Raw genomic sequence first — 15991 nt, forward strand, 5'->3', positions numbered from 1 at the left:
TTGTGCGTAAGAACAGAGCTACCACAGGCAGACTTGCCCTCCAAAGTGATGGCGGGGCAGAAAGAACACACTTTCCATCTGACTCTGCAACCTCCGCTACAAGTAGGCCATATGATTGTGATTGCTCTGGACTCCAGAGAAGTAACACGATATATCCCTAGTTGATATTGGCTGCTAACTTGACTTACTTTCAGCTCCAAATGCAGGTGTAAAACGCAGTAGATTTCTGTAGCCTATCTTGCATTTTGAAAAAGCATAATTGTTTATGAGTGTAATGATGGGCTTCATTTATTGCATGTGGACATGTGCATAAGTTGCTAGTTTAAAATAATTTTGCAAAATTCTTTACTCATCAGATTGTGCTGCTTTCTCCTGTTCTAGTAGGCCTAATAATTGCACAACGAGTCTGCAGAACAAAACATGTTGGGGTCTCCCTGCCACCCCCACACCTCTCTCCCTCTCTCTTCTTCCCCCTCCATTGTGGTCTAAAAGGTTAAAGAACTGGACCCAGCCAACAAACCCCACATGACTCGGTTTTAGTCATACAACAACAAAACATAAAGTAGGTCTCTTAGCATATCAGCACAATGCAGACTGGTGGAAATTATCCTCATCCTTTCCTTATGACCTTTCATATTCAGCTGCAGTACATACTGTACAGTACATGGAAGGTAGTTGAAGAAAGTTCTGTTTGAAGTGTCTGTATTTTGTGGGAAACAAAGAGATGGAGCACATCACAGAGGACGTCCCCAACATGCACGCACACAGACAAACAAACACCTTCACTGCCCCAACTCCTGTATGTTGTTTTACAGGACATTATGTTTCTGTCTGTCTAACTATAGTGAGGTATTGTAACAGAACTTGTGGGGTTAAAAACAGATTTAACAGGGAGGTATAAACATGTGTCTCCCCCAAAATTGTTATTTGCAGTGTCCGTTGCAAAATGTTTTGCTACAGTGTCCAACTGAAGACAACCCAGGTGGAGGAGACATGGTAGCCAAACTCCCTGATGGACAGTATGATCTGATTGATCATATTTAGACGTATTTATATTTATATATTTAATGTTCTGCACGGTTGCACTGAACAGAGCTTGATAGTTTATAGACGTTTCTATTATTATATTGCATTATTATATGAAAGCATTGATTGTTATGTGTTTGGATTAGCCTTGTGTAGTATTCTGTAAGATCATCATCATCATAGTGATTGATTTTGAGTGTCTGTGTGCATGTGTGTGATGGGGATTGATTAACTGATTGATTGCGTCTGACAGACCTGAGATGATGGTGTAGCCAATGCCCCTCGGTCTCCCCAGATCCTGGTCAATGGCTTTTATCTTGCGCACCTCATAGCCCTGTGGACACACACAAACACACAGGCATTCAGACAGGCATGAACACATACATACACGCACACAAACACACAGTAGAAAGATGTTTAGAACACTGCCACACCGAGAAACTCAGTACGCATACGAACACATAGACCCCCCCCCCCCCCCCCCGCTAATTAAACATGTATAGCCAATATCCCTGAGCCATTACGCACTTAGAAAACAACAAAATGTCTGCTGCCACAAAGTAACTAACATCATCACAAAGCACAAATGGACTGGCCTTATTTCTCTCCTGTTGTTTCAAAACTCTACAGCTGAGCAGATAAGGCTGCAAGTCATGAAAAAAAATGTAGAGAACGATAAAGAGAGAGGGTTCAGAAAAAAAGCGATTTGAAAAGTCTTTGATCCGCAGAGCTTTCTCGGCCTCCGCGTCTCAATCAGACACGGTGGCGGTACTTAAAAGTCTCTCTTTCTCTCCCTTTCCCTCTCTCATCGCTACCTCTTCCAAGCTGACCAGAGAACACCCCCTCCATCTCTTGTCTCCATCCCTCTCTCCCTCCCTCCTTTACTATCTACCTCCCATTGATTCCACAAATTGTGTCTGAGGCGTGTTTATGCTCCACTTCTGCCAAAGCATCTCCTGTCATTGACCAATTACAGCAGAATCAATTACAGCTATTTTAGAGGTGAGCGATCACTACCAGAGAGACAGAGAGAGAGAGGCAGGGAGAGAGAGGGAGAGGGGAGAGAGGAAGATGGGGGGGGGGGAGACAGGGAGAGTGACTGTGAGAGGAAAGTGAGCGAGAGAGAAAGAGGGAGGGAGAGCTGAAGTAATATGAGCAATATTCTCCTGCTGTCCACACAATATGTTCAATCAACCAGCATTTAAACTCCCCTCACCCTCCTCCCCTCTCTCTCTATTACTCACTCCCTCTCAGCTCAAACATATTCCCCCTCTCCTCTCTGTCTTCATCCCTTATCCCTGTACAATACTACCTTCCCTCCTCCCCCTCCCAAAATATACTCCCACTTCTACCATTTCAGCTCAGTGGTTTGACAGCCAAATTGTGTTTGTCCCAGAAAGGGTTTAAATGTCATTTCTGACAACACAAATCCAAAACAACAGCCACAAACTTGGGCCCTATGCTGTTCTTTGACAAAGCCTTTACTCTCTCAACCCGTCATCAAAGTTTTGTACAGATGGCAGGTTGATTAGCGGAAACAGAGAGACAGAAAGAGATGGAAGGAGAGAGAGAGCGACAGGGAGGGATGGAGAAAACGCGAAAGAGAGGGATGGAGGGAGCAGGAGAAAGAGACAGAGGGAGAGAGAAAGAAAGAGAGAACACGAGAGGGAAGGAGAGAGAAAGAAAGGGATAACATTTGAGAAATGACCTACAACAGGGCTACATGTTTAATATCCTTTTACGTGTAAATATCAGCGGCCTTGAGGACAGTTGACACCCACTCAGGCAATCTAGCCCCGCAGCTTATCACAGCCAAACACTAGTGTGGTTTATTGGGAGGGTTCAATGCATTGAGATGAGCATGTTCAAGATGAATGGATGATTCTCGTCTCTCGTCTCACCATTATTGAATTGTTATAAGACGTGGTTAGGAAACCTACCATAACAAAAAGATTGGTGACAAGTAAGTCTGAACCTTCGGTAAATCTTCTGTCTGGAAGAAGTCGTTTTTTTTCTTAAGTTTAAAACTGTTATTTTCCTTGGTACAGTGTAGGCTAATGTTAGCACAGTGTATTGCTAGCAGAGGCAAGTGTATAGTTGAGCTAGCTAAGAGAGAGAGTTAGCATTGTCATGGACTGCAGAAAAGGATACGAAACAGACTTTGGAGCGGGAAAACAATGTGATTAAAAAGGGAGGAGTAAAGGAAGAGGAAAGGAAAGGCCATTTACTCAGCTGTGAAGACGAACTTTGGAATTAAAAATTGCTAAGTGAGCAAACTTGAAACCTAGGCCCTGCATGTCCCTAGGCACCCTCATTTGTTGACTTCTGTGATCGAAAAAGCCTTGGTTTCATGCATGTCAACATCAGAAGCCTCCTCCATAAGTTTGTTTTACTCACTGCTTTAGCACACTCTGCTAACCCTGATGTCCTTGCCGTGTCTGAATCCTGGCTCAGGAAGGCCACCAAAAATTCTGAGATTTCCATACCCAACTATAACATTTTCCGTCAAGATAGAACTGCCAAAGGGGGAGGAGTTGCAGTCTACTGCAGAGATAGCCTGCAAAGTAATGTCATACTTTCCAGGTCCATACCTAAACAGTTCGAACTACTAACTTTGAAAATTACTCACTCTAGAAATTAGTCTCTCACTGTTGCCGCCTGCTACCGACCCCCCTCAGCTCCCAGCTGTGCCCTGGACACCATTTGTGAATTGATCGCCCCCATCTAGCTTCAGAGTTTGTTCTGTTAGGTGACCTAACCTGGGATATGCTTAACACCCCGGCAGTCCTACAATCTAAGCTAGATGCCCTCAATCTCACACAAATCATCAAGGAACCCACCAGGTACAACCGTAAATCTGTAAACAAGGGCACCCTCATAGACGTCATCCTGACCAACTGGCCCTCCAAATACACCTCCGCTGTCTTCAACCAGGATCTCAGCGATCACTGCCTCATTGCCTGTATCCGCTACGGAGCCGCAGTCAAACGACCACCCTCATCACTGTCAAACGCTCCCTAAAACACTTCTGTGAGCAGGCCTTTCTAATCGACCTGGCCCGGGTATCCTGGAAGGACATTGACCTCATCCCGTCAGTTGAGGATGCCTGGTCATTCTTTAAAAGTAACTTCCTCACCATTTTAGATAAGCATGCTCCGTTCAATAATGTTTACTCCATGTGTAACTCTGTGTTGTCTGTTCACACTGCTATGCTTTATCTTGGCCAGGTCACAGTTGCAAATGAGAACTTGTTCTCAACTAGCCTACCTGGTTAAATAAAGGTGAAAAATAAATAAATAAATAAATAAAATAAAATAAAATAAAATAAATGCAGAACTAAGAACAGATATAGCCCTTGGTTCACTCCAGACCTGACTGCCCTCGACCAGCACAAAAATATCCTGTGGCGGACTGCAATAGCATCGAATAGTCCCCGCGATATGCAACTGTTCAGGGAAGTCAGGAACCAATACACGCAGTCAGTCAGGAAAGCTAAGGCCAGCTTCTTCAGGCAGAAGTTTGCATCCTGTAGCTCCAACTCCAAAAAGTTCTGGGACACTGTGAAGTCCATGGAGAACAAGAGCACCTCCTCCCAGCTGCCCACTGCACTGAGGCTAGGTAACACGGTCACCACAGATAAATCCATGATTATCAAAAACTTCAACAAGCATTTCTCAACGGCTGGCCTTGCCTTCCGCCTGGCTACTGCAACCTCGGCCTGTCACGCCTTGGTCATAGTGTTTTGTGTTTTCGTTATATATTTTGGTCAGGCCAGGGTGTGACATGGGTTTATGTGTTGTGTTTCGTATTGGGGTTTTATAGGATTTGGGATTGCTAATGATTAGGGGTGTGTCTAGTTAGGCTTGGCTGCCTGAGGCGGTTCTCAATCAGAGTCAGGTGATTCTTGTTGTCTCTGATGGGGAACCGTATTTAGGTAGCCTGAGTTTCACTTTGTATTTCGTGGGTGATTGTTCCTGTCTCTGTGTAGTTTCACCAGATAGGCTGTAATTAGGTTTCACGTTCCGTTTGTTGTTTTGTCTTCTATAGTTATTTCATGTATCGTCATTTCTTCATTAAAGACATGAGTAACCACCACGCTGCATTTCGGTCCGACTCTCTTTCAACAAACGAAGAACGTCGTTACACGGCCAAACAGCTCAGCGCCTCCCGCAGCTACTCGCCCAAGCCTCTCCAGGTTCTCCTTTACCAAAATCCAGATATCAGATGTTCTGAAAGAACTGCAAAACCTGGACCAGTACAAATCAGCTGGGCTTGACAATCTGGACCCTCTATTTCTGAAACTATCCGCCGCCATTGTCGCAACCCCTATTACCAGCCTGTTCAACCTCTCTTTCATATCGTCTGAGATCCCCAAGGATTGGAAAGCTGCCGCAGTCATCCCCCTCTTCAAAGGGGGAGACACCCTGGACCCAAACTGTTACAGACCTATATCCATCCTGCCCTGCCTATCTAAGGTCTTCGAAAGCCAAGTCAACAAACAGGTCACTGACCATCTCGAATCCCACCGTACCTTCTCCGCTGTGCAATCTGGTTTCCGAGCCGGTCACGGGTGCACCTCAGCCATGCCCAAGGTACTAAACGATATCATAACCGCCATCGATAAAAGACAGTACTGTGCAGCCGTCTTCATCGACCTGGCCAAGGCTTTCGACTCTGTCAATCACCACATTCTTATCGGCAGACTCAGTAGCCTCGGTTTTTCTAATGACTGCCTTGCCTGGTTCACCAACTACTTTGCAGACAGAGTTCAGTGTGTCAAATCGGAGGGCATGTTGTCCGGTCCTCTGGCAGTCTCTATGGGGGTGCCACAGGGTTCAATTCTTGTGCCGACTCTTTTCTCTCTATATATCAATGATGTTGCTCTTGCTGCGGGCGATTCCCTGATCCACCTCTACGCAGACGACACCATTCTGTATACTTCCGGCCCTTCCTTGGACACTGTGCTATCTAACCTCCAAACGAGCTTCAACGCCATACAACACTCCTTCCGTGGCCTCCAACTGCTCTTAAACGCTAGTAAAACCAAATGCATGCTTTTCAACCGTTTGCTGCATGCACCCACACGCCCGACTAGCATCACCACCCTGGATGGTTCTGACTTAGAATATGTGGACATCTATAAGTACCTAGGTGTCTGGCTAGACGGTAAACTCTCCTTCCAGACTCATATCAAACATCTCCAATCTAAAATCAAATCTAGAGTTGGCTTTCTATTCCGCAACAAAGCCTCCTTCACTCACGCCGCCAAACTTACCCTCTTAAAACTGACTATCCTACCGATCCTCGACTTCGGCGATGTCATCTACAAAATAGCTTCCAATACTCTACTCAGCAAACTGGATGCAGTTTATCACAGTGCCATCTGTTTTGTTACTAAAGCACCTTATACCACCCACCACTGCGACCTGTATGCTCTAGTCGGCTGGCCCATGGTACATATTCGTCGCCAGACTCACTGGCTCCAGGTCATCTACAAGTCCATGCTAGGTAAAGCTCCGCCTTATCTCAGTTCACGATGGCAACACCCACCCATAGCACGCGCTCCAACAGGTGTATCTCACTGATCATCGCTAAAACCAAAACCTAATTTGGCCGCCTTTCGTTCCAGTCACAGGCAGCAGAGAACTGGAACGAAAGACGGCCAAATTAGGTTTCGAAAGGCGGCCAAAATCGCTGAAGCTGGAGACTTTTATCTCCCTCACCAACTTCAAACATCTGCTATCTGAGCAGCTAACCGATCGCTGCAGCTGTACATAGTCTATCGGTAAATAGCCCATCCAATTTACCTACCTCATCCCCATACTGTTTATATTTATTTACTTTTATGCTCTTTTGCACACCAGTATCTCTACCTGTACATGACCATCTGATCATTTATCACTCCAGTGTTAATCTGCAAAATTGTAATTATTCGCTTACCTCCTCATGCCTTTTGCACACAATGTATATAGACTCTCTTTTTTTCTACTGTGTTATTGACTTGACACTGCTATGCTTTATCTTGGCCAGGTTGCAGTTGTAAATGAGAACTTGTTCTCAGCTAGCCTACCTGGTTAAATAAAGGTGAAATAAAATAAAATAAAAACTCTGACTGAGATTGACTTAAACCATACTGACACTGACTCAACTCCTGCAGACTCAAATCCTACTGATTGACTCAACTCCTAATGAGAATGACTTAAGTCCTATGGACAATGATGCAATTCTTACTGAGACTGAGAGCGTCCTAATATTAACATGCTAATTCACAGGTGACTTTCAAACATGTAACTACAAAATATTTCTTACATACTGGAACAAGAAAACATGTATTAACATCAGTAATTACACATGTGAAATAACATTCAGGAAGTGGATGTGTAATCACACATTCCTTGTTCCAACTGTGTAATAACTGATAGCGCCACAACCTTATTACCATGTAATTACATAGTAACACCTATAACTACTATGTTGTTACGGCAGAGGACGTTAATCTGGAGACGGCACACAGATCACCTACTGTTGAGTAAACCAACACTGACAGAACCATCAGTTGTGCCTTTTATTTTATTTGAGTGGACCAAAACTGTTACTTGGTGACACCCTGACCCAGAAGTCATCACCTAGGCTCATGGTACCCTTCCAGGACTGTTGTTCATAATGGGGACACATAAAGTAGGAGGGGAGGAGATGATGTATTGGGGTTGTGCCGCAGAGCATCATGGGGGTTCTATATGTTGAGATGAGCACGTTCTAGATAATTGGTTGAACTGATTCCTGTCTACCTTCTCATCATTATTGAATTGTTATAAAGACAAGATTATGAAACGCACAAGACATAACTAGCATATTGAAAATGACAGATGCCAGTTAGAATATGATGTTAGGGCAGGACTGTGTGTGTAAGCATATTGCATGTACAGCATAGTGGATGTCTGTCTGTGTTTCAGTGGCACTGTAGCTAAGTGCTTTTGTTATCCAGTTCATCACATCACTATCAGGCCACAGAGGGACAAGTGTGGGTGGGTGGGTGGTTGGATGGCTGAGTGTGTGTGTGTGTGCGTGTCTATGTATGTGTATCTCTGTGTGTGTGTGTGTGTGTGTGTGTGTGTGTGTGTGTGTGTGTGTGTGTGTGTGTGTGTGTGTGTGTGTGTGTGTGTGTGTGTGTGTGTGTGTGTGTGTGTATATGTATGTATGTGTATCTCTGTGTGTGTGTGTGTGTGTGTATGTGTGAGAGAGAGAGCTACTGAGTGTGCAGGATTTTGTTCCAACTTTATTCTAACATGCCTGATTCTACTAATCAGCTACTCCTCAGGACCTACATTAGCTGAATCAGGTGTGTTAGTGTAGGGCTGGAGCAAAAGCCAAACCCATCCAGTAGCTCTCCATGAAGATAAGATACTCTGTGAGCCCCGTGTTCCCTCTGCCCCCCTTCTCCCTTCCTTCGTTCTCTCTTCCATCCCCCCTCTTTCTCCCTTTCTCCCCTCCCTCTCTTATTCCCTTCTCCCTCTCTCCTCTTTCCTCCACCTTCTTTCTCCCTCTCTCTTTCTCTCCCCCTGACCTTCGCTGTGACAGCTGATGAATCGAAGAGTCTGGGAGACACCAGGCTTCGCCTCCGTCACACCCCGTTAATATGCATGCAAATGTAGCACTTGACATTTCACTACTGCACCTCATAGAGGGTACTAGGAGAGGGATGGAGTTGTGTGGTGTGGGGAGGGGACAAAGAGAGGGACAGAGGGGTAGGGAGTGAGGGAGAGGGAGGGAGGACAGGAAGGGGGCCGGGGGTGGGCAGTGCATTTACTGATGGGACAGAGCAAGGGAGTAGGAAAGGGGGATAGAGAGAGGGTGGATAGTGAGAGGGACAGGATAGGGCAGTTAGAGAGAGAGAGAGGGAGGGGATGGAATGATGGAGGGGGAAGGAATAGAGGGTCAGATAGAGGGACAGACAGGGTAGTGCAGTTAGAGGGGACAGAGAGAGGGAGGAATTCAGGGAGCGTACAGAGAGATGGGACATAGAGAGGGGACAGAGAGAACAAGAGGGGACAGAGAGAGAGAGGAATTCAGCGAGCATACAGAGAGATGGGACAGAGAGAACAGATGGAGGAAGAGGGGAGAAAGAGAGAGGGGACCAAAGGGAGATGGGAAGAAGGGCGAGTGAATAAAAGATAGGGAGAGAGGGAGGGAACAGAGTGGGGAGTAAGAGAGGGTAAGAGAAAGAGAGACGGGATAGTTCAGCTAGCGGGGGGACAGAGAGAAGGAGGGAGTAAGGGAGTAGACGGAGTGAGGGAGGGAATAAGAGAGGGCATGAGATAGGGGACTGAGAGGCGGCAGATAGAAGGAGTGAGGGAGGGAACGAGAGAGGGACAGAGAGAGGGGACAGAGAGTGGAAGAGGGGGACAGAATGAGGGGGTGAGGGAACATAGGAGGGAGGAAGACAGAGAGAGGACAAAGAGGGAGATGGAAAAGAGAGGTACAGGGGAGAGCACTTAGAGAAGATACAGAGGGATGAAGGTAGTGAAGGAGGGGACAGAGAGAGAGGGAGAGGATCGAGTAAGAGAGGGTTAGAGAGAAGGTCTGGGTAGTGCAGTTAGAGAGGGAAAAGAGGGAGGCAGTGAGAAATGTCATGTACTAGTGAACAACCATTAACATGAAACAGAAAACAGACCCCATTTAGTAAAACTCTAAGCATCATGAGCACAGTCAAGATGGATACACTCTCTCTCTCTCACACACACACACACACACACACACACACACACACACACACACACACACACACACACACACACACACACACACACACACACAGATGAGGGGAGTGGGAGGGAGTACTGTAACCGAGGGGACAGAGAGAGGGAATGAGAGAGGAGACACGCACTGCCCCTCCCTTTCTAGCCCGGCAGTCTGGGCATATGGGGTGGTGACACGGTGAGTAAATTTGTGTCTCGGATCTCCTATGGGTCTCAGAGATAAATTCTGGCCTGGATGACCTTTGATAGAGGCCTCACAATGGAGAAAGCACAATGTAAATCTAACGCTGCAATTGCGTTCACCCCTTACCTAATGCATCTGTGGGGACCTGGGGGATGGAGGGAGGGAGACGAAAGTAAAGAGAGCGAGAGAGAGTGAGCGAGAGAGACGGAAATAAAGAGAGCGAGAGAGTGAGAGACAGAGAGAGTGAGAGAGAAAGAGAGAGATTGGTATCCCAAATTGACTCAGAGTCTAACCTCAGTCTCCTGCTAAAAATCTCACTGATGATAAGAGGAAAAATAGAGGCAGATGAGATGGTTAAGTAAAGTAAAGGGGACACTTTTAAATGTGCCTTTAGAGGCCAATAATTCAAAACTCATCTTCAAACAAAAGCAATTTAGGTCAAAAGAGTTCATATTAACAAATGAAACAGAGGGAATAACAGTATAGATAGGCAGCAATAAAAACTGTACCAAAGAGTCACAGAATAAGTTAGAGGAAAAACAAAAAGAACTTATTCAAGAAAGATCAAGAGTAATATATTATAAAAATGAAGCAAACTGTATGGAATATTGGGAAAAATTCATTTTTCCATTTTTGATTCTTCAACATACAAATGCTTCCAAAAATGATTCACCAAACAATATTTTTAAAGAGGAAGCAAAGTACTTTAACAAGATTGGTGTCCCGTCCACAGGATGGTTGAGCTAACGTAGGCTAATGCGATTAGCATGAGGTTTTTAAGTTACAAGAAAAAATCTTAATCTAACTGCACTGTCCAATTTGCGGTAGCTATTACAATAAACGAATAGCATGCTATTGTTTGAGAAGAGTGCACAGTTTTGAACTTTAAAAGTGATTAATAAACCAATTAGGCACATGTGGGCAGTCTTCGTGGGTATGACACTTAAGCTTGGCCCACCTATATTTGTGGAGTTTCTCCCAGTCTTCTCTGCAGATCCTCTCAAGCTCTGTCAGGTTGGACAGGGAGCATCGCTGCACAGCTATTTTCAGGTTTCTCCAGAGATGTTAGATCGGGTTCAAGACCGGCCTCTGGCTGGGCCACTCAAGGACATTCAGAGACTTGTCCCGAAGCCATTCCTGCGCTGTCTTGGTTGTGTGCATAGAGTCATTGTCCTGTTGGAAGTGAACCTTCGCCCCAGTCTGAGGTCCTGAGCGCTCTGGAGCAAGTTTTCATCGAGGATCTCTCTGCACTTTGCTCTGTTCATCTTTCCCTATATCCTGACTATTCTCCCAGTCCCAGTCCCTACCAGTCCCTACCGCTATGCCACCACATGCTTCACCGTAGGGATGGTGCCAGTTTTCCTCCAGACTTGACACTTGGCATTAAGGCCAAATAGTTCACTCTTGGTTTTATCAGACCAGAGAATCTTGTTTTTCATGGTCTGAGAGTCCTTTAAGTCCCTTTTGGAAAACTCCAAGCGAGATGTCATGTGCTTTTTACAGAGGAGTGGCTTCCGTCTGGCCACTCTACCATAAAAGCCTGATTGGTGGAGTGCTGCAGAAAGGAACAAAGGAACTCTGGAGCTCTGTCAGAGTGACCATCAGGTTCTTGGTCACCTCCCTGACTAAGGCCTTCTCCCCCGATTGCTCAGTTTGGCAGAGCAACCAGTCCTAGGAAGAGTCTTGGTTTTCTCAAACTTCTTCTATTTAAGAATGATGAACATGTGTGTGCCTTTCCAAATCATGTCCAATCAATTGAATTTACCACAGGTAGACTCCAATCAAATAATTTTAAAAAACTGCAAAAATCTGTAAAAACCTGTTTCCTCTTTGTCATTATGCTGTATTGTGTGTAGATAATGGGGTACTGTTTAATCAATTTTAGAATAAAGCTGTAATGTAACAAAATGAGGAAAAGGTCAAGGGGTCTGAAAACTTTCTGAAAGCACTGTATCTGTGTATTATGGCCATGGAAATGTTAGCTATTAAAATCAGATCCAACAATAATATCAAGGGGCTAGAAATCCAGGGCTTCAAAACAAATGTGTCATTGTATGCTGATGATACCAGTTCTCATTTAAATCCACAATTTGGATTATAGAGGATCTAGATACATTTTCTAACCTCTCTTGATTACAAAAAAGCATGATAAGGTACGTGTTGGTGCATTAAAAAATGATTGTGTAGTTTACCAATAAAATTGTCTGGCAGGGAAGTGGACATACTCGGTACTCATATCCCGAAAGAAATCAATTATATCACTAGTACATTTTAATAGAAAGTTAGCAAAAAATAGATAAGATCTTGCTACCATGGAAAGGAAAATACCTGTCTATTTGTGGAAAAATCACCCTGATTAACTCTTAAGTCATATCCCAGTTTACTGACTTGCTTATGGTCTTGCCTACACCTAACAACTTGTTTTTAAATGATATGAGCAAAAAATATTAAATTTTATTTGGAATGGCAAGCCAGACAAAATTAAACGGGCCTATTTATGTAATTAATATGAATTCGGAGGGCAGAAATGATTAAATATTAAAGCATTAGACCTCTCACTAAAGTCATACAAAGCTATACCTAAATAGGAACTGGTTCTCTATCAGATTAGTAAGAATGGCGCCCCCCGTGTTCAAGAATGGCCTTTTTCCCTTTATTCAGATTACAACCTCTCACTGTTGGTTATTGAAAATGAAATAAAATCTCTGAAATATCGCTATTTTTAAAAAAAGCCATAGAAAGTTGGTTGCAATTACAATTTAATCCACCAGAAATGACAGTACACATATTACAACAAATATTATGGTTAAACTCAAATATAGTCATAGTCATACTAATTATGTTAATTATTTATACTAATTATTATCAAATATACTCATTATTTTGGGATAAAAATGTTTAACAGTATAATCTTTTAAATTATATCATAAATCGGACTGGTGGCTAACAAAAATATATGGAAATGTGCTCTATCTAAAATTACAACCAAAAATGGAAGATGAAAAAGGAAGGGGGAGAAAGTGAGGAACTTGTCTGTCACCCCTGCTTAAAGACTAAAATTGGCTAAAGAAAATTTTAATAAATAAAAAAGTATACCAGTTTCATTTAAGGACCAAAAAATGGACAGATGTGCCATACAGATTGCAAATAGCTGGTTTTCAAGGCACATGGTTTATGAACTGATAAACAAGATGACGCTGGATTCAAAACTCAGAGACAGAATCCTTAGATTTATTTTGATACTGTCCCTATCTAGCTTGTTTTTGGTCGCAGGAATGGCTGAAGAATTGTTACATTAACCTTGAGTTAACTCTGCAAATAGCACTGCTGTGTAATCTGAAATGTCATAGTCAATCAATCAATAACATAACTCATAGCAAAAAATCTTTAATTTACAATCTGAAGAAACTATGAGAATAGAAAGTTTCAAAACTTTTGTGAAACATCACAGCCCTGTTGAAAAATATATGGCAACTAGAAATCAAAGCTGTATGGTGTTCAGAGACAGGGGGAGATGAGACAGTGTCACTGACCGGCATGGAGGAGTCCTCTGTGTTGGTGCCTTAGGGCAGGTAAGGAGAAAAGGTGGGGGAGGAGATGGAGAAGTAGAGAAAGGGGGGGATGAGAGGAGGAGTATTACTGACCAGTGGGGCGTCCTCCTCTATGTTGGTGCTGTAGGGCAGGTTGGTGAAGATGGGGTCCATGTCCTGGACATCAGTGATGGTGATTGCCAAGTTAGACAGACTGGATAGAGGCCGCTTCTTATCCTGGTCCTGATGGAGAGAGCAGAAAAACACAAGCATGGTCACACCTTGGTCATGTTCACTTGGAAGAAAACAGACTGAAACAGGGAGGGATTACCTGGACTTGCTGAACATTATCCTACATTTTTTTTTAAACAGTGTGTGTAAGCTTTTCTGTACTTTGTGTGTTCCCTCACCGTGGCATTGACAGTGAGCTGGTAGGCCGAGGTGGTCTCGTAGTCCAGGGCCCTGGTGACAGTGACCGTACCACGGGCTCCATCGATGGAGAAAAAGGGAGAAGGGGGCTGGAAGGAGAAGAGCACACTTCCCCCTGTGCCTTGGTCTGGGTCTGTGGCATTTACCTGGTACACTGAGGTGCCCACTGGAGTGTTCTGGAACCCAGGGAGAGACAGGCACACAGATTGGCATAGTTCTGTAGTATGAAGGGATTTTCAAAAGATAGATGGATGACTCTATGTAGAAACACTGAATTGAGACAGATTACTGTTCTGCAGATGTAATGATTAATTGGCCACATTTGCAGCCAAGCACCAACTCAACTATGTCCTTTTTCTTCTCAACTAATTAACAAGATCTGTCCAATGAGAATTAAGCAAAGTAGTAACTGGGGAAATAATGAAATACGATTACCATTCACAACAACTGATTCCTCACATTTTAGAACTACACAGAAGTGTCTTAGAAAATAACAGAGCCCAGCATGATAAATAAAATATATGTTATTTAACATTTATTTAACTAGGCAAGTCAGTTAAGAACACATTCATATTTATTATGACGGCCTACATCGTCAAATCCCAGACGAAGCTGGGCCAACCAATAATGTCCAGTTGTGATACAGCCTGGAATCGAACCAGGGTGTCTGTAGTGACGCCTCAAGCACTGATATGTAATATCTTAGACCGCTGCACCACTCGGGAGCCCCAAAATGATCATGTTTTAAAGCTCAACAGTGATCTAATGTCAAGATGAGTCCATGTCTCACACAATTCAGTGTGTAGACCCAAGACTCATTTCCTCAATTCCAAATGATGGGAGAGATCAGCACCATGAATTAGATGTTGCCAATCTTTCCCATTCATTAGGGGTTGAGAGGGGGGAGCTCCCTTGTCGATGCAAAGGAGATGGTCAGTCTATAACTTGGGTGGCTGGAGACTTTGACAATGTTTTCCTCTGACACCGTCTGGTATAGAGGTCCTGGATGGCAAGGAGCTAGGCCACAGCAATGTACTGGGCTGAATGCACTACCATCTGTAGCAAATTGAGGTCAGATGCCAAGCAGTTGCCATGCCAAGCGGTGATGCAGCCAGTCAAGATGCTTTCAATGGCGCAGCTGTATAACTTTTTGAGGATCTGAGGGCCCATGATGAATCTGAGGGAGAAGAGACAATGTCATGTCCTCTTCATGACTGCATTGGTGTGTGTGGACCATGATAATTCCTAAGTGATGTGGATACTGAGGAAGCTTTCAACCTGCTCCACTACAGCCTCATCGATGTGGATGTCCTCTGCCCTCCATTTCCTATAGTCCATGATCAGCTCCTTTGTCTTGCTGACGTTGAGGTCTCTGACCTCCTCCCTGTAGGCTTTATCATTGTCCATACTATTTACTCTCTTGGTAAATATTATGGTCTACAGCTTATCATGAGGTATTCTAACTCAGGCGAGAAGAACCTTGACTTCCTTAATATTAAAGATTGCACTGAAACGGCTGTTTGAAGAAGAGGACCAAGGTGCGGCAGGGTACATGTTCATGATTTTTAATAAAACTGAACACTAGAACAAAACAAAAAAACAAAGCGGAACAAACGAAACATTTCTGTCTGGTGCAGACACACAAAACAGAAAATAACTACCCACAAAACACAGGTGGGAAAAGGCTACCTAAGTATGGTTCTCAATCAGAGACAACGATGGACTCTGATTGAGAACCACACCTGGTCAAACACACAGAAATAGAAAACATAGAGCACAAAACATAGATGCCCACCCCAACTCACGCCCTGACAAAACCAAAGTAAAGACAAAAAGGATCTCTAAGGTCAGGGCGTGACACGCACACCAGCTGTAGTTAACAAAAAGGCACACAACCCCCTCCCCTGAGTTTCCCTGATGCCGCCGGTCTGTCCTGCCGATGTATAGAAAAAACAGCTAGATATATATTTACTATGTCTGTTCTTTAGATCACATTGATAGGATAGTCTCGAAAGGAGCTCATCCAGTTTATTCTGCAGTGATTGCACATTCGCCAATAGAACAGA

The 15991-nt window shown here is 44.0% G+C and overlaps 1 protein-coding gene across 1 annotated transcript in view; it reads right to left on the reverse strand.

The window, feature by feature from the left end:
* Nucleotides 1-15991, reverse strand: part of LOC109889705 (cadherin-23) — a 648086-nt gene that overhangs the window by 336732 nt on the left and 295363 nt on the right. The window contains exons 7-9 of the mRNA XM_031823245.1: nt 13907-14101; nt 13611-13739; nt 1282-1360 (exon numbers count right to left, since the gene is read on the reverse strand). Coding sequence (XP_031679105.1) covers nt 1282-1360; nt 13611-13739; nt 13907-14101 — 403 coding nt within the window. The remainder of the gene's footprint in view (nt 1-1281; nt 1361-13610; nt 13740-13906; nt 14102-15991) is intronic.

This window comes from Oncorhynchus kisutch, linkage group LG4 (genome assembly GCF_002021735.2).
Source record: "Oncorhynchus kisutch isolate 150728-3 linkage group LG4, Okis_V2, whole genome shotgun sequence".
Lineage (NCBI taxonomy): Eukaryota > Metazoa > Chordata > Actinopteri > Salmoniformes > Salmonidae > Oncorhynchus > Oncorhynchus kisutch.